The sequence below is a fragment of the Panthera leo genome, chromosome C1, assembly GCF_018350215.1.
Source record: "Panthera leo isolate Ple1 chromosome C1, P.leo_Ple1_pat1.1, whole genome shotgun sequence".
NCBI classification, from domain to species: domain Eukaryota; kingdom Metazoa; phylum Chordata; class Mammalia; order Carnivora; family Felidae; genus Panthera; species Panthera leo.
Window position 1 is genome coordinate 195130627 of NC_056686.1, and position 26705 is coordinate 195157331.

At 35.4% G+C, this 26705-nt stretch overlaps 1 protein-coding gene across 1 annotated transcript in view; it reads right to left on the bottom strand.

Annotated features, from left to right (window-relative positions):
* Positions 1–1475: 1475 nt before the first annotated feature.
* ERBB4 (erb-b2 receptor tyrosine kinase 4) overlaps positions 1476–26705 on the bottom strand; it is a 712433-nt gene continuing 687203 nt past the window's right edge. The window contains exons 26-28 of the mRNA XM_042948704.1: positions 6308–6355; positions 5241–5538; positions 1476–2228 (exon numbers count right to left, since the gene is read on the bottom strand). Coding sequence (XP_042804638.1) covers positions 1783–2228; positions 5241–5538; positions 6308–6355 — 792 coding nt within the window. The 3' untranslated portion in view covers positions 1476–1782. The remainder of the gene's footprint in view (positions 2229–5240; positions 5539–6307; positions 6356–26705) is intronic.

Consider the following 26705-nt stretch of genomic DNA (forward strand, 5'->3'; position numbering starts at 1 on the left):
ATTCCTACTATTTGTTCACATTGCTCATCTTAACTCAGTAGGTATTCTTTTAAAAAGATACATAAAAAGATGGTTCTAGAAGTAGGATGATGTGTTAGAAGAGAGTGTTATTATACAAAGTATCAAAAGATTAGTATGTTGGATATTAAAATAATTACATGAGAAATTTTTCACCTTTATTTACAACTTTTGACCCAAGAACCTATCTATAAACTGCAAATGTTTGTGTATTTCTTTTTATTATACCAATTTATGTGCAAAGAGTTACCTTCTACTTCATATAAATAGAGTCTCATACTAGAAATTCCATGGAATCAAGCCAATCCTTACTTGCATTCCTTCGTGTGGAGTATACAAACTGGATAATTTTCTTTGCGTAGCAAATATGATATCACTTGTAGATAATGTGCTGGACCTCTCACCATATTCTCTTGATACTGTTCCAAAGTCCTAATTTGCTTGGTTTGGCATTTCCACAGTCTTTCCTTATCTTAGCTCTTTTAAAAATGTACTTAAATTAGTTATTTTGCTGGTTGCTTCCATATTGCTTCATTCAAAATCCAAAATGGAGTTCAGAAAGAGAACAAATAAAATTATAGCTTAAGTGCAAACTACATTTCTGAGTTTCTATCAAGTAGACATACCCAATCCAGTGTGTCTCTTCCAGTTCAATGGATTCCCCATTGGACCACCCCTGAAAGTGTCAGTAGTTTTCATGAACCACACAGAACTGTCTCTTAGTTTCCCTTTAACTCTTTATATTCCAACTGCCTATTGAGTACTGTCATTTATGGAGAAGAAAATGTTGACGAATGTAGAGGATGTGGGGGGTACATATTCAATAGATTTACGTTACACTTGACTAATATCTCGGCCTCCCCTTCTAATTTTAAAGACTATAATATTTAAAATAATGGCCATTCCACCATATTAAAATATTTTTTTTACAATGCTGTCAATTTATAGCAACACATGAGAAACATTGATGTAAAAATATTTGCAATTAGAAAGTAAAGTCAAAATATAGGAATAAAAGTAATATAAAAGGACAGACCGAAAAAAGGAAAACAAAACCCTCCAAACATAATTACTAGCTATAACTTTGAGAGAGATCTAAAAATTATGGAAGCTGAGTTGGCCATTCTTGCTTGTCAGGATAGAAAGTGTTGGAGAAAGAAACTAGATTTTCAATCTCAGTTACTATCATATGTTATAGAAAAGTTTATCCTTTTTTTTCTAATGGAAACTTTATTAGGATTTCCAAAGATACTGAAAATGTACACATCAGTTCCTGTAGATAGGAACAGATAGCATGGGTCTTTCAAGCATCTGCATTAAAAAAAAGAAAGAGAAAGAAAGAAAGAAAGAAAGAAAGAAAGAAAGAAAGAAAGAAAGAAAGAAAAAGAAGAAAGAAAGAAAGAAAGAAAGAAAGAAAGAAGAAAGGAAAAGAAAGAAAGAGACAAAAAAGGGAAAAAGTTGAGAACTACCTTGACAGCAGGCAGTATTGCCTTATATTTGCTGGTCCTTCCCTAGCTGTTCCAGTCTCCTGACCAACCCATGCAGAGAAATGAAGAAACAGTGTGGTTCCTCCTGTCTTTCTCTTTCAGTTCTTCCTTCTAATGTTCAAGTTAGATGAGCACATGACTATCATTGCATCTCTATATCTTCCACTGGGAAGTGTCAAAACTACTGGCCTTGGGAATAGAAGGAAGACCATAAGAGAAAGAGAGGCGGCAGGGAAATTGGAGCGGGCTTGTCTCTATCTTAAAGCCACCGCTGAGCTTACACCACAGTGTTTCGGTGTCTGTAGGGTGGAGGAGGCAGCACGGTGCCTGGCTTCAGCGAGAACTCAGAGAGGTATTCAGGATTCTCTGCCACAATAGGCCGGATCCGTCCATTTTGTTTATAAAAATATTTTGTGCTGTACTCCTGCAGGTAGTCTGGGTGCTGAAGGGTGCTCCGGGGTGGCAGGCTGTGATTCCAGTAGTCAGGGTTGTCGAATGCTTTCTTGGCCTTTTCTGGCACAGACAGTACATTGTTCTTCAGATACCCGGCATTTCCCAACGCGTTGGCAAAGGTGTTGAGGTACAGTGGCTCATTCACATACTCATCCTCTGCCTTGGGTGGACCGTTGGAAGCATTGTGATATTCGGGATTATCCAAAGCTTGAAGGTCTCCATTTTTTCTCCGAGAAACAAAAGGGTTTTCTTCCACAGGGTTCAGGTATTCTGATGGAATACAAAAATATCAGTTAATATCCACTTTCTGGAAAATGTTTATATAGGATGGTTAGCTTCTTGTTCCAGAACAATGAAGCCACAGATTTGTCTTCATGAATTCTCACGAAAACTATTTTGTTGATTACCTATGTTGATTGCTTGGTTGATTACTTTTGTCATATGAAAAAAGAGTAAGTGGGCCAAAACTCTTAGTGACTAAATAAGGCACCGCAGGCCAGAAGCAGAGTTCCTGTCCCCTAAATTGTTCCTTTTTTTTCCTAATTGTATTTTTATCTCCTATATATGGGGCCACTTGTTTAAAGCTTCTGTTTTCTAAAAGTCGGCATTCTTTTTGTTGGAAAACAAGACAATTTATCAGGGTTAAATAGCTTTTAAATGCGAAGAAATTGGAATTTTTAAAAGGATATTGAAAAATCAAAATGTCTATAGCTTAACTCCATGCTAAGATGAATGAAGTGAAGGAATAGCAGTTTTTAGTCTGTGTGGTTTGCTGTGATGCTCATATAAGTAAAATAGATTTGATTACAGATGTTTCATAGAAAGCCTGATGCATAGGAAAAGAAACATCTAAGGAAAAGACTCAACTGATAAAAATACCTGATGGACATCTAACATCATTAAATTGGCATGCCTTACATATGTTTAAGAATACATATGCTTAAGAATAAAGTATAATTATAACATTTACTTCCAAGTGCTGACCATCATCACAAAATAGCAAACTATTAGTTTGAATCATATGAAATGACTGTTTTGTAGGTGGAAACCAGTCACAGAGTGGCTATATTGTATGATTCCATCTAATAAATCAATATGAAATAGGAATTGACCCAGAATTTTCTTTTTAATTTTTTTTTAACGTTTATTTATTTTTGAGACAGAGAGAGACAGAGCATGAATGGGGGAGGGTCAGAGAGAGGGAGACACAGAATCTGAAACAGGCTCCAGGCTCTGAGTGGTCAGCACAGAGCCCGACGCGGGGCTCGAACTCACGGACCGTGAGATCATGACCTGAGCCGAAGTTGGACACTTAACCGACTGAGCCACCCAGGCGCCCCAGACCCAGAATTTTTTTAAAGGTTGTTAACCAATACTTTTCTCCTTAAATTTAATTCCACCTCTGTGTATATAGTATACACATCTACATAGAGTAGACCCACTTTTTGTCCTCTCTTTTCACTGTATCCACAGAAATGACACTTTACCTATTCCTATTTTGGTGTTGGGCCAGGGAAAGAGCACAATTGTTGAGATGCCATCATTCTGAAACAAATTTTCTACCCTCCATACTTAGCTTGACAAGTAAAGAAAAAAAAAATCATCAATTCAGGGTTATTTTTCCCTGGATACAGGACTGCTGGATATGGTTAAGTATTTAACATCCTGTGCAAGTTAAAAGATAGTAATGACTAGCCCACAATCATATACAGAAATTAAAGGAACTAACATCATCCTCACAGTAATCCTATGAGCAAGGAAGGACAAGCTGTAGCTTTTCAGTTTTATAAACAGGAAACTGAGATTAAACGATGTATTAAGGATACAACTAGTATTGAACTAGATAGAATTCAGATCTAAAACTCCTATTGAACAATCTCATTCTACTGAACTGTTTTCATTATTGTCCCTAAAGAAGTAGGGAGAACTTTTCACTTGTTGGAATTTGAATGGTTGGAATTTGAATGGTTCTCAAAGCAACTGTCATTTTAAGAACAATGTATGTAAAAACTTACACAGGAGGCAGAATTTGATTTTCCCTACCAGATTCCTGAAAGCGGAGGAGTGTCTATACTAAAATTCTTTAGTCTCTGAGAAGCAGGCTGGAGTACAAAAATCTTTTATGGAAACTTGTATTCAGAGACAAAATCTAGGGAGGTTCTACATTGAGTCTATATTGACTGGCTTGTGTTTTCTTAGAAAGTTCATGTTACTTTTCACCAATGGAATCTACTTATGTATTGTCCTGATGCAAACTTGCATACCATGCAGCTATAAATGGAGGAACAACTCTATGGTTGAGCTGAGGATCTTCCCAGAGAGTATTCTACTTTTAGGGGAATCTGCCAAATCTTCTCGAAACCTACGTGTGTGTCACTACTGTCTTACATACATCTAGATAGATAAACTTTAGTAGGTTATTTACAGTTTGAACTTAGGGATCCCTTAGTTGCATTTTATAAAAGTGAATATAACCATATAATCAGGAACATAATGGACCCTTGTAGAGAGTCTTAAAGTTTACTTGACACCAAAGACTCTAGGACACAGTAATCAGTTTTAAATAACAATCATCCATCTTCTCCTTTTGTGATGCTGTTTAACATGGAAGGAGAGTGGCTTTTTCAAAAGTGAAATGTCACTTGATTTGGATGTCTAACATTTCTACTACCAGCTCTGTAAAGTTATCACTGTACTTTGTAGAACCACAAACTGAATATTTTCAAGACATGATGGTAGACATACAAGTAAACACAGTGTCAGAACTTTAACATTTGAAATGTGTCATACGTCATACAAGAAATCATAATATTCTATAATAAACAAAGTCATTCTGATGACACAAAATTTTAAAGAATTGACCAAATATTTTATTGGTGCCATGAAAATACCAGTCTTTATGATCTCCAATATGAGTCCAATAGAGTAATGGTTGTGAAATCTTGTGATATGTTACCTCACTCAAATATTTCAATAAAGATATGTTTAGATCAGTGCTTCTCAAGCTTGATTATGTATAAAAGTCACATAGGGATCTTGTTAAAATGCAGATTTCTATTCAGGTGGTGTCTGAGATTTTGATTTCTAAAAAATCAGAATGCAATTCTAGATGATGTAATGCTGTGGATTTGGATAGCATACTACATAGAGCAGCACCTTAGGCCTTCTCTGGGTCACAAATGTTACCCAGTCCAGTGGTTTGTCAATTTCCCTTCTATACTTTGCTTATTTGGATGGGAGTGAATTTTGAATGGCAATCATTTCTGAACATTCTGTTTGTACCTTGTTTAGGTTTATCTCGCATAGGGGTCATGTAACCTTCTTCATCCAGCTCTCCTCGTGGGCTCCGTTCTGGGGCAAACACCGTGGGGTCGGCGCTGTACCTCTGGGTGCTGCTATCCTCTGGAACGTGGGGTGCCACTGGCTTGCGTAGGGTGCCGTTGCAGCAGGAGTCATCAAAAATCTCGGCTGTAGCCCCCTGAGCAACTGGAGCTTCTGGGATTGTGCTGGTCGTGGCTCTGTACGGCACAGGCACTCCTTGCTCTGCAGCAAACCCCCCGTCTCGGTATACAAACTGGTTCTGTCAATAGGAGAGACACATTTGGATGGAAGTTAGTATTAGGAATAGTTGTAAAAAAAACAACCCAAAGGATATGAGATCATGTCTTTTAGATAAAAGTCAGAGTGTCTTAATTGGCTAACAAGCTTGGGTTACAAACACCTAAAATTCCAATTTGGTTTTTAAAGTAAATCATGGGGAAACAATTTGGAAATAAATATTTAAATTTTACTGACCACCTAACACATGACCTAATAAAAAGTATCTCATATTATTTCCCTACAGTTGCCAATTTTTTATATAAAATTCATATTTCGTGACAAATGGAAACACTATTGATTGTAGACAGTCGCCATTAAGAACAGAAGCACAGTGATGCCATTTGGATGATGATATTTCCTTATTGCCTTCTCTTCTGTGGTCATTCTGACTTTGAGTCTCCAAGTACCTAACTAGAGAATCTTCATGGAGACTCTGACTTTTTCGCACACAACCTGTAATCATGGGGAGAATAAAAGGTAACCTCCTCAACCAGAAGCATAATTTATGAGTCCAGGTAAATCCCTCAGGTAAAAATCAAAAGCTGCTGTTGATGCATGATATCTCAACTTTGGATTATCTCCTGAGATAAAACATATCCACAAAGCCCAGCTATATAATCTACAGCAAATTATGAACTCACTGTTGGCAAAAGCAAAATGAGGAAATTATGGAGAGACAAGAGAGAAGAAACATGATAAGCGAAGACCAAAAATACAAAAAAGATGAAGGTTGATTGTGAAATACTTACTCCTGACATGGGGGTGTAGGCAGGAGGAGGGCTGTGTCCAATTTCACTCTAATAGGAAAGAAAAATGGAATGATGGATATAATAAGAGGTAATATGAATGAAAAGAAAAAAAAAAAGCCGCATGAGTTGTATGAACCAAAGAGGAAAACATGCACAACAGTGAAGTTTGCTAAATGGTAAAATTTTTATGCATCCTGACTACACGTGAGTTTATTTATGTGTTTTGAGAATATGAAATATTTTAATTCAATCCCTGAAAGAAAAAAATATACAGAAAAAGTGAAATTTTTAAATGGATTAAAAACTAAGTTGACCATGAATATTTTTCTGATTAACCCTAGAAGAAAGATAAAGACAGTAAATAATTAAATATAGTTTTAAATAAAGAACCATTTCCTTCCTTACATGTTATATGACTGAAATGGCCACATGCCACAGCATTGATTTTCCCTTGTAAAAAGAAACTTATCTAGAAGGAGATAAAAGCAAATTTCAATTTTCCTTGAATAATTTTTACTATCAAGTTACATTTGTTTTTCACCATTTCAGCAAAGGGTCAACTTCTTAGTCTTTCCTTTAAAAAGGTGCATACTATCAAACCATAAGAGATTCTTAAATACAGAGAACAAACTGAGGGTTGCTAGAGGGGAGGTGGGTGGGGGGATGGGTTAAATGGGTGATGGGCATTAAGGAGGGCACTTGTTGGAATGAGCACTGGGTGTTATATGAAAGTGATGAATCACTAGCTTCTACTCCTGAAACCAATACTACAAGGTATGTTAACTAACTTGAATTTAAATAAATTAATTAAAAAACTAAAAAGGTACACCTATTTTCTCTTCAAAGAGTCTTTTTTTTTTGTAAGTTAAAAAAAAAAAAGGAAGGAAATCTTGGAAAATTAATTCCTTTCCTGGAAATATGTTTTATATATATTATTTTCATGTATTTAGAATCAGTTAAAATTAGACTTCACTTAAAAAAAAAAGGTATCTGGGGCTCCTGGGTGGCTCAGTTGGTTAAGCATCCTACTTCAGTTCAGGTTATGATCTCATGGTTGATGAGTTCGAGCCCCACATTGGACTCTGTGCTGACAGCTCAGAACCTGAACCTTGCTTCAGATTTTGTGTCTCCCTCTCTCTCTCTGCTTCTCCCCCATTCAGGCTCTGTCTGTCTGTCTCTCTCTCAAAAAAGAAATAAACATTAAAATAAGGGCATCTGTATTCTTATAACTTAATACTCCATCCTATGGGTTAAAAAAAGTGGATACAAGAATATGAGAAAATATTAAGGACAATATTCCTTGGGGTAAATAGAGCGGGTTATGTGAATATCAACACTGTTTCTTAATATACATATCCATTAAATACAATTTTTGAGAACCTTAGTCTACTAAGCCAGGCCCTTTTCTAGACGCTGGAGATCATAAATAATGCAGGTAAAAACAACTGATGTTATGAAGCTTGCATTTTCTGCATACATGTATGAAACTTGGCTAAGTATTATTCCAGGCCAATGTTTTTACAATTTAGAAGTTCATAAAACATTCTAAGCAGAATGTGGTTCCATGGAGATTAACTGTTTAATGTAAATTAATAACAACTGGATAACACAATTTCCTATAATTAACTGGACTAATCAAGGGACAAGGTCTGAACTCCTACATTAAGGTTACATTTCAACTCTCCGCATAACTGAGTCATCTACATGATGGCATAGAAAATATTAATCTCTTTCCTTCTCTAATGACATAACTAGAAACGTATTGAAGATCATGATATGGAAAAGTAGAGATATATTTAATATGCTATACATAGGAGGTAGTATTGTCTAGTAGACACATTGTTTTATGATTTGTTAGCTATCTTAGCCCCAGTCCCAGTTACAAGTGATGTGATAAGTCAAGAAACATCTCAGACCCTCATTTTTATCCTTGTCCTCTGTCTTACTCTTAGTGAATACAAAGTAAAATGGTATATATAAGTGAACTTTGTAAGCTCTGCATTACTAAGCAAATGAAGAGGATATAAAAAATTAAATATTCACATATGCTAAATCAGATTTTTAAAGTCAAGCAATCAAAATGCCAGAGCTACTCATCAAAGACACATTTAAAAATGTTTCCCTGTTCTCTACATCACCTTAAATACAGGTATATTTTGTTATCCTTTAGAAATGAAGCTAAATACATTTGCTCGTAAAATTTGAGAGGAATTTGCTGCCAGTGATATGCAAAACAGAGGGATGGTATGGGAAAAATACGGCAACTGCCTAGTGGAACTTTATCATATCATCAACCTTGGTCTTGTCCTATCATTCAACCCTGATTATTGAGCAAGCATTTAACGAATATGCTGGAGATACCATTAGGCACCAGGAGAGACATGACCACTGGCCTTTTGCAATTTACACTGAATGATCAAATATTACCTGAGATTATTAGAAGAAAAGGCAAGAGTAAAATGAAACTGCGGTGACTTTATTTGAATTCTAAGATTACATATTAGAAGAAAGGTATTCCAAAATATTAGTAATTACTGCTGTTCCTTTGGCCTCTAACCTTCCAACAATTGCTGTACTGGTTCGTGTTTGACTAGAATCACAGCTTAGGAAACAGCACTGACTGCTGTCCATTTTGCATTTTATAAAACTTGAGGGATAGATGATCAAAGGAACAAGTTACAAGTCATTCTTCATCAGGAAATACTTTATTATATATATTCATTACGTGAGCTGGACTGCCTTCAATTGTAAAGATGTTGTGTTAAAAATAACTAGATCTGTTGAAGAGAGGCCATGCCATATTAGAATGCAGGCACTGTCCCTGCTTTGACAAGTCTTTCCGTCAGCAACCTGCCAAATCTATATCTGGACACACTGCCAGATACCATCACAGTAATAGGAGTGTCTTCATGCTTTTCCTAGTTTTCTGCATTAAAATGGAAAAAAAATGCTAGGCAAAGTCCCTTAAGCATTCATTGTTTTTAGGGTTACTGGCTGCTTTTTATTTTTCTGTTTTCATTTTTTTCATTTGCTTTTTTTTTTTTTCTTTTCTGTTTTCCATGATAAAAAGCACCTCATTCATTTCCCCCTGGAAGGGCAATGCAGCTACAAGGGAACATCTGTGAGGCCAATTAGCTGGGCTGGAAATGTGATATAATTGTTGTTTAAATATATTTAAATTACATGTTAATCACTATGTCATAATTTATAGGCTTTGAAAATAACTTTTTGTACTTGAGAGCCAAGCCAGATTTTACTTGTTTTTGCTGTTTTTAGTTTATAACAAGCTCTTCTCATTTCCCGCCCCTCTCCCCCCAATTCCCCACACTTGAAGAGCTGAACTTTTAATATCGGAAAGAATGACAGCTGCACGTAAATTGGTGGAGTAAAAATTAAGATCCCCATAGTCAGAACGAGCTGGAGTGACCTTAAAGTTTTAAGCAGAACAAAGCAGTGCTCTCAGTTTAAACGCTTTTGTTTTTTCATTGTTCCACTTTCTGCTGTCCATCAAAGCCCAGCTTTGTGGATCTTCTGGAAATACTGGGTGCATCTGTTCAATTAGCTAGTGAGGGGATTTACTGTCAGCAGGACAGAGATAGAAAGAGGTTGGTTATAAACTGGCAGGTGATAGGGAGTTTGTTTCTGGTGGGGGGATTTGTAAGGGTGATAGAGAGAGTCAAGTTTAATTTTGTGGCCCTGTCACTGGGACATTGTATGATTAACTTGGACTGAAATGCCAGAGGTTATAGGGAAGGCAAACATCAGCAAATGTATCAAATACAGTGTTAAATGCACTTTACATACATCATGTCCTGAAATTTATCTTTCATTTGAATGATAAAAATGCAAAACTTCGTCTTATTACATCCACTGTATTTCTCATATTTATTGTGTTCATTAAAACATTATATTGCTAAATATTATCCCTGGGAAATTTTAAACCAGATGGATTTCCTCTTTAATATTTTTTAAAAAATATGATACAAATCTATGTTCTTAGGAAACTAACAAAAATACATACTTAATGACTAACTTCTACCTAAATTAAACATGCACTTAGGGGTGCCTGGGTGGCTCAGTCGGTTGAGCGTCCGACTTCAGCTCAGGTCATGATCTCACAACTCGTGAGTTCGAGCCCCGCATCAGGCTCTGTGCTGACAGCTCAGAGCCTGGATCCTGCTTCAGATTCTGTGCCTCCCTCTCGCTCTGCCCCAACCCGTTCACATTCTGTCTCTGTCTCTCTCAAAAATAAATAAACATTAAAAAAATTTTTTAAAAACCATGCACTTAATGAGAGTTTTGTTTGTTTTTTTAACTTCAGATAATTGTTCCTATCAATATTAACTATAGGAATAAAGTTTCTAGGGCCAAGAAATATGCTAAATCCTTTTAACTAAAACAGAGTGTGTCTCTGTAAGATGTTACCAATTCATCAGCACTAATTTGTTACCAAAACACTTCCACATGTAACTATTAAGGATTCTCAATCTTTTATGTTCCTTGTCACATATTCTTAACACTCTGATGGGCATTTTCATATTTTTACAGGTCAGGTAGTAGACAAATAAAATGGTTTTTGCATTATGTACGATTTCTGATGTATGGGTGTAGCATATATTTTTTTCACAACTGAGTTCAACATACAAAGTTTGAGACATCTATTTAGAATCTTCATTTTTCATAAAGCTGGAATCCAGAAGAAAGCAAACAAAATGTGTCCATAGACAAAAAGCCAGTAAGAACTGAGAGAAACCAAACAAATCTAGGCAGCTGGCTCACACACACACACACACACACACACAGGCACACACACGTATGTATATATAAATCACACAAAACATCTTTCGCTTATTTATGTTATGTGTTTATTGGCTAATGGACTCATCTACCTACTTGGTTTGATTCTGTGAGATGCTGCTTTTTGGATCAAGGAGTAGAAACTTCCAGTTAGAAAATAAAGTCATGGGATGTAACATACGGCATGGAGAATATAGTCAATAATACCATATTAACTTTGTAAGGTCACAGATGGTAACTACAATTTATTGTGCTGCTCATTTCACAATGTATACAAATGTCGGTCAAATCACTATATTGTACATCTGAAAATAATACATATTGTATGCCAATTATACTTCAATAAAAAACATGGATGTTGTTATAGATATTATTTTAAAAAGTTCTATGTGTCTTTGATAATCAAGAAAAAAAGCATTGGGAACATCATGAGAAATATAAAACTATACTCCAAATTTCAGAATCAACCATAAAGCAAACTTAAATATGGGATGATTCACACTCGTTAATAAAGAAGAAGAAGAAAAAAAAGAATCACCCGGAAGAAAAAAATTAAAAAATAAAAAAAATTTAAGTTTTTACTCTCTAACTCACAAAATAAATAAATTAGCAATAATGATATAATAAATAAAAATATATAAAACCATATAATATTAAATAGATAAACAAATAGTTAATAATAAGCCTGTGATTCAGTTGAAGGAATATTAACTTGGGCTCTTATCCTTTGTTCAGTTTTCATTAACCCTGGAACATCGTATCCCTCTTGTATGTCTCATCTACTCTATTACTGAAAAGAAATTTTAATAAAGGGAGGGTATGAGTGGAATCAGTAAATATGAATGGGAGACAATTCAGAATTTACAAAGTATAGAGGCATGGTGCCTTTTATCAACATTAATAACTCTACTCTCCTAACTCAGATCTTGAAGTCCAATTAATCACAATGTGTATTCTATTTTGTAGATGAATAAATGACTACTTTTAGGCCAATTGAGAAACAGGAAGAGAGACCATACGCCAGGGACTATTTTAGGTTTTATTTATTCTCATAACCTTTCAAGGTACATATCGTTACTAAAAATCATGATGTCCATTTTACAGATGAGAAAACTGAGGACCAGGGAAGCTATAAGTTCCTCCCATGTACACACAATCATTAGTGGCTATCTAAATCTATTACCCTTTTATTATGCCACATGTAGAACCCCTCTCTGCCCCTGCACAGTGCTTCAACTCTTCTCTCACATGAGTTCTCATGGTTTCTTTTTCTTATGAAAAATTAATTTCAAGGAGGACTTTGACTCACTAGCCTTAACCATAAAATACTAATGATGCTTTATAGTACCACTCCTCCCAGCTTATTTGCATTTTAATGAACTACAAGTCCTTAAGCTGAAAAGGAAACTATAAGTAGAATGTGAAGAGCTCATAGAGGAGATGATGGATAAATAGATACAGATAGATAGATAGATTCAAAGATTTTCTGTGACAGCACAATTGCTTATGATTTATTATTCCTACTCCACGGCTTAGTCAATAAATTCCTCTTCCAACTTGACTAAAGGTAAGTAAACTATTATATCTCCAAGAAATAACTCCTATACTCTTTCCAAATATCCATAAAACAAGAGGATATTCCCCTTTAAAATATTCATGGCTAGATGAGTCAATAAAATGAAGCTGAAAATTCCTCATTTTGTACCTTGTTTCTTTAAGTCTTTGCTGCTGTTATATGAAAAAGTCAAAGGACATTATTAGCACAGTCAAAAAAGAAAGGGTATAAGGAAACATGATTTTACATAAGTGCCAACATTCCTTAGCTTCATTCAAGATAAACAATAAGACTTTTGTCACCCTTCTTGAGATTAGTAATCACATAGAATTTATATCTCTTTATCCTGGTGCATATTCTAAATTTTTTTGTTGGTTGTTTGGTTGGTTGGTTTCTGGCAATTTTCTTTTGCATGTCTATATTTCTTTTCAGAAGTGTGTTATGGTATTTAAACATTTCCTAGTTATCACTTAGCTTCTAGTTAACACATGCTGCTAGAAATCTAAAGAGAACTTCTATGAGGTTTCTTAAAGACCTCTTACCAGTTCATTTCAGTTAGAAAAAGTATGGATATTTTTCCTAATTTTTTAACCTATCCATAAGATCATCTGGTTCAATTGCAGTATCTACGTTTAAGAGTAAAAGTGAAATCATTAAGAGTTTACCATGTCCAAATTCTTGGGAAATCTGACTAAGTCTTCAGGAGAATCCTAAAATTGCCTCTCTGCTTGAGTGTTTCATAACCTAACATCATGAAGATTATTTAATGAAGACATCTTAGTACACAGACAATGCATTGAGGTCAGGAAACTCTGAAGACAACAACACATAGTCCTGGAACAAGTGGTCACCTGTGGGCTTCTGCCATGAAGGTTATATTCTTGAACTTCTTGCCACTATGCCATGAGACCTTCAACAAACTCCTTAATCTACTGGGCCCCCAGTTTATTTATCTCTGAAAAGAGAAACTGGACTATGGGATAGGTAGTGAGAAAAAGCACTTTTAACTGACAAATTATTTGTATATAAAATGAATATTCTGCCTTAAGTCTACACCATTGTTAAATACTGTAAAATGTGATTAACATGATAGCAAAAGCATCTTATACACTCTTCTTACTTAAATCTTTTCAAAGTATATGAAGCACCTTTTCTTTTTTTTTTTTCTTTTAAATTTTTTTTTTCAACGTTTTTTATTTTATTTTTGGGACAGAGAGAGACAGCATGAACGGGGGAGGGGCAGAGAGAGAGGGAGACACAGAATCTGAAACAGGCTCCAGGCTCCGAGCCATCAGCCCAGAGCCTGATGCGGGGCTCGAACTCACGGACCCCGAGATCGTGACCTGGCTGAAGTCGGATGCTTAACCGACTGCGCCACCCAGGCGCCCCTCTTTTTTTTTTTTTTCTAAATGGAGTATTTATAAAGTATTACTTACCCTATATACAATATATGACTGCATATTCTTGGGAAACAAAACCATGTTTGGATGGTGACTAATGAAAATACAATTGTAAAATGAAGTATTATAATTTAAAATTTTCATTTTACTCATGAAACCCTGATTCTCTAAGAGGTTAGGTTAATTGTCAAATCAGATGTCTGACAGTATTAGAAATAGGTTCCCAGAGTCTCCATCTAATGTACATCCCATTATACCTTACAGCCTCAAATGGCATTTAATAATGATAAAAAGTCAGATACATTTTTAATGTTTTTCTGTAAAATACAATTTCCTTACTATAGCCAAAAGCTTGAGCCTTAACCATGATGGCATTTGGTTTCAGTTGAATTACATATTGATATACTCTTACAGTGAATTTAATGGTGCTTTGATTATAAGACAGAAGTCAATTTTTCCTAATAAATAGGTTATAAGTTTATTAGACAAAAGAAATACTCTAATAGTATTAAATACTTTGATAAAAGCTATCCACACACAGATTAATTAAAAGCAGCACTTATTAAAGTAGTACTTTATTTACAATACAAATTGCCCTCCACAGAGGGAATATGTTATTTAAACATTCTAGCTATAAAAGTTATTAAAAATAAATACATATTGATTTTTGTATCTATATAAAATATTTTTGTATTTATGCAATGAATTTTATATTTATATTGTATTCAATATTTAAATATTGTATTTACAATATATTTAATATTTTATTTAATATTTAAAAATAAATTAATAGTCACATGTTTCTTTTATATTTATATTTATGCAAAATGCATATTGATTTTTATATTTATATAAGTGTTGATCATGTGTATATATATATCCACATGTAATAAGCTTATTAGTTGATATATTTTTACCTTAACAATGCTTATCTATAGCTATATCTACCTATAACTATTTATACGATGAGATAATGTTTGGGATTATAGAAATCATTTAAAAAATGAAGTAAAAAAATTAAGTATAGGCAGGTTTGAGAATGAGAAAAGCCAAAAACTATAAGTACTATGAATTTCAATGCCATTACTTTTGAATCTAAAATGCTATGCCTTGGCCCTGGTATCACATACTTCTGTTTGTAATATTAGTAAACACTTAAATCACAATTTTAGGCTTTGTGTGTGTCTGTGCATGTGTGTGTGTGCGTGTGCGCACAAATGCACATGCATGTATATATGTATTCATACACACAATAAGAAAATTAATAGCCTCAAACAAAATAATAAAGGCTTATTTAACCCATTCAAACTAATACTTTTTTTTCCACAGGCTGCCAGATCATTTGTGGGCTTGTTTTGTTTTGCTTTTACTATTTTTCATATGTGCATATCATTTATCAGCAAATGAATCTTGTTAACTAACACACTATGTAGGAGAGCTCTATTTAAAAATATTTCTTTAGTGGTTGTTTGGAGTTTTCTTTTACTTGCAAATAATGATGCAATAGTGAAATATTCTATATTTCAATCTCCTCCTTAGCAATAATTCAAGCTCTGGAAATTTTATCACATATTTAAAATAACAGTAACAATATTTTGAGCAATCTATGTGTGCAAATGTAAAAAAAAAACCAAAAAACTAGGGCGTAGTTGTGTACTGAGAGATTGAAAGCAATATTACAGGAAATAGAATTACAAATTTTGTAAATCTAACGTTGGCATGTAGATTTTATTTAGTATCTTAAAAGATAAGTGTTGGTAATAAGCAAACAATTTAACAAAATACAGAGATAAGGCTTACAGTGTTCATATCACTTCAGTGCGGACCAGGTTGGAAATATCTTCAGTCACGCTAGTATGTGCAAACTGTTTACTAGATAAAAAGTGAATTTGTAACAATGGCTGATTCATCCAACTACTGCTCTTTAAGCTACCAGCGTGGCAACAGCTGTTGCTGTGAGTAAAAAGACTTTGAACGGTCCACCTGGAATTATGACAGCTGGTTCATGAGAGCTGATCTGAATAATGTACTGCGGATACTCGGGTACAGCTACTGACAGAGCAAACAGCACATGGCTGTCCCATCAGCCCAGAGCAAACACCAGTTACATTTCGCAGAAACAGGATGGTATTTACAACTGATCTGAGCCAAAATGAATATCAGATTGAAGGTAGCACCCCAGGAGAAAAAAGCTTTCCCCAAGAGCTACTTGTTGATTATAGTCTAAGCAGTTTTACCATTCTCAAAAATCCTTCAAATTTGATTTTGCTGCATATAAAAAGGGAGAAGGAAATATACAAAGAACTCCTGCACCTATTTGGGAACCACATTGGAATTTCCTAAAATTAAAAAAAAAATGACCACAGTACTTCTTAGTTTCCCATTTACACTTTTTGCTGCCAAAGTCAACTTAAATTAGCCAGGACCATGGCCATAATAATTTTCTTTGAAATTCTAAAATGGCTGACACTTTAATAAAATATATATGTGTGTATATACACACATATATATTTATATACATATATACATATATATTTATATACATATATACATAAATATATATACATATGTGTATATAAATATATATATATGTATGAAGAAGTCAAAATATATAATAAGCCTGAAGTAAGAGAATCTAACTTAAATCTTACATGGATGCCAGAGATCACCCAATCACACTTGATTTTCAGCTATGGTAATAGGGATGACCAGAGATCTTCCTCAAGGTCACACAGCTAGTTACTAACAAGCCAAAATCCATAGGCCTAATTAGGAAATACGTTTATGATTTATTATGGGTAGAAAAAACTCTACTTGGTGTCCTTTGAATATGTCTGCCTGAGTAAGGGGAAACATAGGTGAAACTCTATAGCAGGTGAGGTCTGATCTCAAAGTTTCCTCACCATAGTTGACTTCTTAGTTTCTGCCCCAGGATCATTTACTCCTCCCCAACAGACTCCAGGGCCCACAGATTCCTGCCCTGATTCTGCTGGAAATGAGACTATATCTATATCCTCCCCCTACGGAAAGTGTACCATTCTGAGTCAGTAACTCCCACCCTGAAACATCCTCTCTTATATACACTCTCATTCTTTCCTCAGGAATTTGTCAGTAACTAATGCAGAGGGCATCTCTTTATTATGAATAATGTGGGGGAATTTTCTCAAATTAGTGCTAGTAGATGATAATGGCCCTGTCTCAGGTAACACTGAACGATTGAATGCCAACCCTCAGCATGCAATGAACCACTGGCCTGATGTCTCTACTGGAACATTCCATGGCATTTCAAATGTCACTTTTTCAAAACTGAAATGAACATCTCTTTTCCTCACACTGAACCTAACTCTCTTATCTTTCTTGGCTTACTGGATAGTATCAACAATTTACCTACCTGTGTAAGTCAGATATCTTAGTATCATCTTTAACTTCTATGTCTCATTCTTCATGTTTAAGCATCTTTAAGCATATTTAACTCATCTCCTGGATCTTAGTCCTTCCCTTCACCCCAATCTAATATTCACAATTCATTTCCCTACTTAAAAAAACCTGCGAGATCCTTTGTTGCCTCAGGCCAAACCAAATCTCAATTTCTTGTGGCATTGAAGACTTTTGGTAGCTATTGTCCTCGCCAGTTTCTCGAGCCTCACCTCTGCACTTTCTCCTCACAAGCCTCGAGGCAAAAATATTACAGCACTTCCTTTGAGGATCCACTCTCTCCCTCACCTCTGGGCCTCTATTCAAACTCTAATCATTTCCTCAATGCTCTCTCTAGCTTCTTTGACTTGACTACATGTTAACCCCATGAGAAATTATCATTTCCCTGATCATGTTTAATTATTGATTAAAAAATTCACTAAGCACTTATCACGTTCCTTATATGGACGATTTATCACTGCATTCTAGTTGTTTATTTACTTCCTTAGTATGCCTTCTTCCATAAACTGTAAGGCTATTCAGAAGAGGACTTCCTCTAATACTCACTGTATCCTTGATGCTTAACACAGGCCAAGGGCATGGACTAACTGAATGTTCAGTAAAAGGTGTACCGGATCAAAGAATGGATAGATAGAAAGGTATATTGAACCCACAGACAGAGTGGCTCTATTAATGAGAATCTCAGGGACTGCAGCCAGCCAGCAAGATATGTTTTAAAGAATGTGGGATTTTAGCATTCCTCAAATTATATATTATACATATCCCAGCCTATAGATACTTACAGTGAGTCCTAAATTGAAATTAAACCCCAATATAGTTATCTGAATATTATTGCTCATCTAATACATTCATTCTTCTTATCAATCAGCTGCTATTTCTGGAAGCATTGTTTAAAATCTTACTTTTAATGGCAAAACAAAACAAAACATGTCTTCTGGTAAACACCGAACAGTTCCAAATGCAACACACATTTCACATGTAGTTATAAAACTTCAGGATTCTAGCTCTAGTATGACAACACTCTCATGAGACATCTATGTATTTCCTAATGCTTTGGAGGTCTAGCAAACTCAGGCTTCAGCTTTATCCCTGAAGATATACATTGTTAATTAAGAACAATAGGAAAGACATACCTGTGAATAAATTGCCGTCAGGAAGATGAAAATGTAGTTTTGCCTTGTAAAGTCAAACACAACCCTTACCAGTACCTTTTAAGTGGTACATGCCACCCACCTGTATTTCTACACTGTGGTGCAAACCCAGACACCCACAGGGAAGGGTCATTTTAAATTTTTCAAAAAGCATTTTTAGGATAATTATGACTCAGTAGTATAGAAAATCAAAGTTATAAGTAAATGAAATTTTACACCAAAGTTACAGAGTGTGTGTCTCAAGAAGGGAAGAAGCTGTAGGAAGAGAGCACTTGAGGCAAAAGCACTGCCATTCTACTACTCTGCTACCATAGGTAAGTTTTCTTAAGGCCTTAGTGTCCTCATCTGTAAAATGGGAACAATAATGTCTGTCCCGCCTGCTTTATGAGTTTTACAGGTGTGTGTCAATGTTAAATATCTCTCAATAAAGTAACATAATATATAGGAGCAACTGGGTGGCTCAGTCGGTTAAGTGTCTGACTTTGGCTCAGGTCATGATCTTGGGGTTTGTGGGTTCCAGCCCCATGTTGGACTCTGTGCTGAACAACTCAGAGTCTGGAGCCTGCTTCAAATCCTGTGTCTCCCTTTCTGTCTGTGCTCCCCTGCTCGCTCACTCTCTCTCTCTCAAATAAATAAATATTAAAACTTTTTTTAAAAACGTAACATAATATACACACACACACACATACATGTATATGTGTGTGTGTGTGTGTGTGTGTGTGTGTGTGTGTGTGTGAGATTTGGTACTTTTTTTCTACTAAATTAAAGATAATGCAGCTAAATCCTGAATTGTCCAAGTATCACTCACACAAAACCACACTAAATACTTCAAATCAGCACATGTTTCTTGCATACCAGAATAAAAATAATCATAAAAATAATCATAAAGCTACATATGTATCTGTGTGAAACAAGAGCCTATTTTTGCAAATTTGGTATCACGTATTTCAATTGAAATAACTGTCAAAAATGATTGGTGTTACCTAAGTAAATAAAATGGTAGGAAATTATTTACAGGTTTCCTTTGAATGTATATTGATTAATATATCATTTAAAGCCATTATAAAATATTACTTTGAAAATTAAAAATGATGTTTTTCTCAATGCAGCAGTAAATCAAAACAAGATCCCATGGAACTCTTCCTCCTCCACTTAGTCACAGAAAGGTGCATATTAAATGTTCAATGATAAATTCCTTAACCACTAAAATAAACTAATGGAGTGATCTAATAGTGGTGATTATGATAAACTGAAATAAAATTGTCATTACTTTTGTTTTCTTTAGATGATGGGGGTGAGAAAGTCAATGAAACACAAACATTAGAAATTCACATCTCTGCAGAGTATGTGTTGGCCTTGATTTTCTTGAATCACTTCTACTGAACACTTGAATGCATCCAGACAGACTCCTAATAAGATATGTCTCAGAATTCATGCCGAGGCATTGTCAACAGGCCAAGAAGAAGTCCTCAGTGCTGAACTGTGCTTAGATTGATTTTTTTTTCTTCCCTGTGATTGTTGATCTTTCCAGGGAAAGCTGAGGCATTAAGAGAGGCACATGGTAATGCAGAGAATGTCTGAACTCTTGTACTTTGGTGGAGAGACAATTCCTGTGTGTCCCCTCTTTAACACATTAAGCATTTTATAGATTTTTAAAAGCATACTAAACATCTTTAAGAAAGACACATCTTGGAAAGAAAGTAGCTAAGTTACAGAAAACTCCTAAGATTTACAACTTGAAATAATTTGATAAATGACTTGGGAGTTGGGAAAAATAAAAAGGTTGAACTTTCCCACATATTATATACCCTGGGCTTTCTCCCAAGGACTACCAACAAACCAAAAAAGTACTAGACAGGTAAGAAAAGCCCCTGGTATAGTTCCCAGTCCCCTACGTCCTTTATTACACTAGCACAATTATTATTTATCATTTTGAAAGGAAGATATTAAGCCAACATGCAGTTGTGTTTTGACAAAATAAAATATTAATGGTTGATCTTACAAATAAAATCATAAAGGAGAGGAAGGTTGTCTTTCTTGCTGTAAGGCTTAAATGGCAGGCACCCCCAGGCTCTCTTCAGAATCTTTACCGTTTTTACTACTTACAAATTATCCAAGAGTTTTAGAAACTGTTTCTAATTTATCTGTGTCATCTTTTAGGAAAACAAACTCCTTAAATATGTAAGAAACCAGTTATGTTAGTATCTCACCTCTCTTCTTCGTCTCCAATTTACTTATTTGAATATTAAAAGGGTACCTAGCAGATACTCAGATTTTGCCAAAAACAGTAAGTGAGAAGAAATTTTGATTGTTCCTAAGACTGATCTCTTAATGCTTACTGAAAAGTAGGTAATCAAAAGCTCAGGTGAGAAAAATTAAAAGTAATATTAGCACTCTGACAGAACTTCTAGGATTTTCATTCAGCCTGTTACCATACAAAAGCATACTGGATGTCAATTATGCAGGAGAAGATATTTCCAGGAGAGCTAGACATAAGCCCAGGTTGTGAATTATTTGCTTTGAAATACCTTCATATTCTTCTGCTTGTAAATTCTGGTCAAGAGAAGAGCAAAAGCAAGTAGCAAGCACATCCTAAGCATATGGTCAGGTGAACATTCATAAAATGTTTATCAGCCCACAAATAAAATTTTTAAAAATGCTGGACCATCCTTCTCCAGGAGGGAGAAAAGAAGCACAATAAATAAAGAGTTCTTTGTTACTACATTAAATTTCCAGGGCCAACACCATCCATCTTGAGTTTCTAAATACCAGAAGCCCCAAAGGAAGCTTTCACTAATATGCTCTTTAAGCCAAGAATACATTCATTCCTGGCAGCCATTACTCTTGCATGGTTTCTCACCTTCTCTGCCCAGAATGAATTCACTTTAAAATGATAAAGCTTAAAGCTCTGTATAGCCCCTTCCAAGGCCAGAGTCCGTCATCGGTTCACATGGTTTTGGAATTTGGTAAATTCTGAAAAAGTAAGATTTTTATTTTTGCATTCTTTTCCTTAAAGAGGCTCCACCCCTACTCCCAAGGATGTGTCTGGTTCCACATAACCTTGATGCTTTACCCTCACTTTACTAAGAATGTTCTTTAAGTTTATTCCTTATCAAAAATCTGGTATTCATGAGCAATCAGAAGGCTCCTTAGAACGTCCTTTCCAGTAAAGAATGTTCATTCCATGATTCAACTCAGGCATCAGAGCCAGGGTTGATGGTGGAACCCTACAAGGTTCCAGATCATAGCTTTTCAAAATTCATTCAAACCCCTTTTCTTTTTGAGGTTCATACTGAATGACTATTCAACAGGTCCTGATCCTTGTGATTTTCTGCAGCCTTTGCAGGCACTTTCCAACACCCAGACTGTTCATTGGTATCGTTCTAATTGTTCCGTGATATCTGACTCATACTTAATTCTTTCACCATGAATGCCACTGAATATATAATTTTCTGAGCTTCCTCCTTGCCTGTGACCTCAACCTCAATTTTACTACCACACGGCTATATCATAAAAACAGGAAAAACTCCCATTACAGATTTTTAAAAAATATCTTTCTCTGACCATAGCCTTGTATTCATTCACTCTGGTGATTCCCTTTTTCTGATTCAATCAGATCTTCTGACTTTTTATTTTTTGTGCTCTTTAATTGCTTGACACGTTATTTTATCAGCATGAACTCTGAAGTAAGCTACATATTGGTTTGAATCCTGTGCCACTTACTAGCTCTGTCACAAGCTACTCAACTTCTCTGAGTCCCAGTTTCCTTAGCCTAAAATGGAGAAAAGATGTTCCTTCTTTTGTTAGCATTTTTTAATATGTGAATGATTATAAAGAAAGAACCTATATCGCATTCAGTTTATAGTAAGTAAGTAATGATATATAATTAGGTAGATGATAGATTAAGAAAAAAAATAACTTGTACCACATGGTTAATTACTTAACTGACCCTCAATATAACCTTTAGTGCCTTAAGTTTCCACATTATTTTGGTGCAGCTGCCCTACCAGGTCTCAACTCTTGATATTTCACACATTTTTTCTCTCCCTTATGCCTAGTTCTCTTGGTGAGACTGAACAATCATGTATCCAAGGAGAATGGTGCCTCTAAAAAGCCATGTTTTCTACCTTTGGGAGTCCTCAGATTTATTGGCTCCTTATTAGTCTGTGTTCACATGCCTCACCACTGCATTTATTTTTGAGAGAAAGAGACAGAGTGCCAGCGGTGGAGGGGCAGAGAGAGAGGGAGACACAGAATCTGAAATAGGCTCCAGGCTCTGAACTGTCAGCACAGAGCCTGACATGGGACTTGAACCCATGAACTGTGAGATCATGACCTAAGCCAAAGTCTGACGCTTAACCTACTAAGCCACCCAGGTGCCCCTAGACAATCTTTTTAAGCTCCCTAACCTGTCTTTGTTCTCCTCCATCTCTGACAACCTTGCTTTCCATATAATAGAGAGAATAGAATCTAAATGGCTTTATGTTGATTGTCAGTTTACTCTAAAAATTAGAATACAGTGGAACACTTGTTACTATTTTTTTATTACAACTTGTCTGAATATCCCTTGGGAGACAACTAACTGACTTTGTAAAAAATTATCAAAAAATGTTGGTGAAATGTTTGGAGTAGAAGGTAAGTCAACCAAGAGCTGAGCACCAAGGCTTCAGATAAAAGAGGAAAAATTATACTGCACAACACAGAAAGAAAATGATGGAGACCCAGATTAATCTGAGAGAAAACAGAGCTAAAAGAGGTGAAGAGGAGAGAAAATGGTAAGACAGCAGAAGACTTTTCTCTAGATGTGAGCCTTGCCCACCTGTCTGTCTTCCATCAAATCGACCAACATCACAAAGTCTTGGTGAAAATTACTTTTGCTGTTGGGAAAAAGAAAGAAGGGATTACGTGAAGTATGAAGGAACTTGCTCCTACTGAAGGCACCATTTTCTCTCTGAGCTCACATTCTGCCTCCTTTCTTTCCTTCACATGGAAGAATTTTTCAAAGAAATTCCCACTTCATGCCTTTACTCTTTGGTCAGTTGTTTTCCACTCTCTGCTAGTGCTATATTCTATTGAAACTATTCTCAAAAAGAATAATAATATGTCATGAATACAGAATAATAATGACTTCCAAATCAAGACTTAATTTCACTGGAGTTCTAGACACATATTTCTGAGGATCTAAGAGTGGTATTTACTTATATTCCAAAATATTAATTATATTTCCTTATTCTACATCCTCTGTTCTCCTACACTAATAATAATGTTAACATCTTCCCAATATTCTAATTAGAAAACATGCTGTCACTTTGATTTCTCTATCTCATTCTGTAATGTCCCACTGGTATCCAAATTCTGTTGATTCTATCTCAAAACCATCATTCATACCAACTAAGAAAACAGAACCAAAACCAAACCAAAATCAAAACCCATCACATACATGAAACATTACATACTATATCCTTTGCCTTAACAGGTAATCAGTCTCTAGTTCACATTTCAAAAAGCTGCCAGAATTTTCTCACTAGAAGCAAATCTGACCTTATCACTTTCCCTTCTTAAAAAAAACAGCATGCTCAAATGACCCTTTATGCACTCTCTGTCCCTATTGTAACACTTTACTCATTGCATTTTATTGGCCCATTAGTTATCTGTAAACTTCTTGAGGTCAGGGCTGGTGTGGCTATAGTAAGGTAATCATGAGGTTAGATACATGCATAGTAGATGACTCAATAAATGTTTGATCAGTGAATATAAGATTGAATGGACAGCTGTTCTTTTTTACTTGCTTGAAATAATATCTTATCTGACAGAGATGAGTGAAAATCTCTGAATTAGTGGATAAGCAGCTACTAGTAAGACTATTCAGAAAACCCTTTAAAGATCGAGATTAGCCTTTAAAGGAATTTGATGATAAAAAATGTCAAGAAAAGTCAAAATTCTTTACTGATGTACTCAATTCATCTTTAAAGTTCTGAGTACTGAACTTCTAGCAATAATAAAACAGAAAAAAATGTCAAAAGCAGAGTGAGACGTAACGCATCCTTGTGGTGAAGAGCATAGCCTCTATAGATGCTACAGCCAGGTTGCCTGGTTCTGTCATTTAACAGCCATGCCTCAGTTTCCTCACATACAAAATAGGCAATAATAATAGCAAATACCTCACAGAGTCTTCATGAGATTCTATAAACTAATAAACATTAGAAACTTAATAGGATACCTGGTACATAATAATATCACCTCTTGTTTTTTTTTCTTTTTTGAATCATCTCATACTCTTACAAATATATGGGATTACTAGGAATAAAAGAATGAGTTTATTAATTTCAACCCAGAATATCCAATAGCCAGGTCTCTCTACCACAGGTACTAATGCAGTGCCTGGCTCCAACGAAAAGGAGACCATACCAGACTCCAGATGAATCTGAATTATGTATATTCTACATCTTCAATATGCTAAGGATTTTAAACATTATTATTTTCTTCCAGGGACAGAAAACACTTAAGTATGAATGTTACTAACCAATGCGTATGATTATTGTTGGAAAAAGCAAACCGAATTAGTTGTGAATTACACTTTCAATTTCTTTCCCTCTCTGATTTGCAGTACTTCTGTCACCACAATGTGAAAAACATGTTGCAATAAGGAATACAGTCATAGCATTTGGAATTTTTCCCACGGTGGTCTACCCATCTCTCAATTCAGCTTTTGCTCAAGTGTAATGAGAGGCTAGTCCGCAGCCATTCATTTACAGTGTCTGAGTGAAAACTACAGGGCACAAATTAGCCTCTCTTTAGATCACTCTGGTATGTCAGAATTCTGAACTGAAAAAGGGAACTTTTCGTTTGGGCAGGTGAGCGAGGAAAGGGGCTGAAACACAAGATGCTTATGATTAGGGTACGTTCAACTGTAGAAAGTGCACAAAGGGAAGCTGATGAGCAAGCCCACCCCCCACTATCCACAACCATCTTCTCCATTCCGTTTCCCGGAGTAATCAAAGGATATTCTGAACCTCTCAAAATGCCATCAATCCTTATTGAGAGTGAAATAGAACATCTCTTTCTCAAGCCTTTGCAGGAGTAATCACCCTAACAGGCTGGCCTGAACAGGGAGCTCTGGCAGACAAAGATGGATTTGTAAAAATAAATAAATAAACATAGATATACATAAATTAAATAATCTCCACTAAATATGAATAGAAAGTTGATGATAATCTCCCAATTCTATTGTGTAAAGGGTAAGGAAACTCACAATTGTGCTCCCCAGGTCTAGTACAGTAAAGAATAGGCTTCTTGATGAGATGTTTCCAATAATGTACAGCAGTGCTAGGAATCTTGTGGCAATAATACCAAAAAATAACCGCCTAAATGATTTAGATAAAACATTCATTAACATTCCAAATCTAAGTATCATCTCCAGCTGCCCCGCCCTCCTCTTTGTTTCCTTTCCTAGCTCTGATTTTCTTCTCTAGTACATTTGAACAAAGAAGGGAAAAAGCCTCTTCTGATTATTCAAAAAGGTTTCTTATGCCAGTCGACAATTGCTTAAGTGTAAAATGATTTCATAAAGATCACCGAAACGTTCTTTAACACCAGATTCTTCTTAAACAAACAGCATTGCTGTGGTCCATGGTGTCTCAGTGTTGTAGGAGACTGGCAGTATGCCACTCCTGTACTGGTAAAAAGCTACAGACAACAATGAATACAAGTTCTCTGAGATGAATCATTATTTAATAGATAGGTCACTCAGTTTGGAGTCTGAAGACCTGACATTGGTTTCGTTCTTGAATAACCAAGCGCTTAACTAATTTCCCAAGTCATTTACTAGGTCAGGACTTTTGTTTACTCTGAATTGAGGGTTCTGGTGTGAAAACAAAGTGCTACATATGTCAAATTTGTAAGTTTCAAAGCATTCTTCTGCTATCACTTATTTTTGAGAATGTTTCAAGAATGAAAGAGACTCTCTGATTTTATAATTATATTTTTTTGTAGTGGACTTTGAGTCTCCAAAAGGTTCAAGAGGAGGTGAGGGTACTTTTTGAAATATTACCTTGTAAACT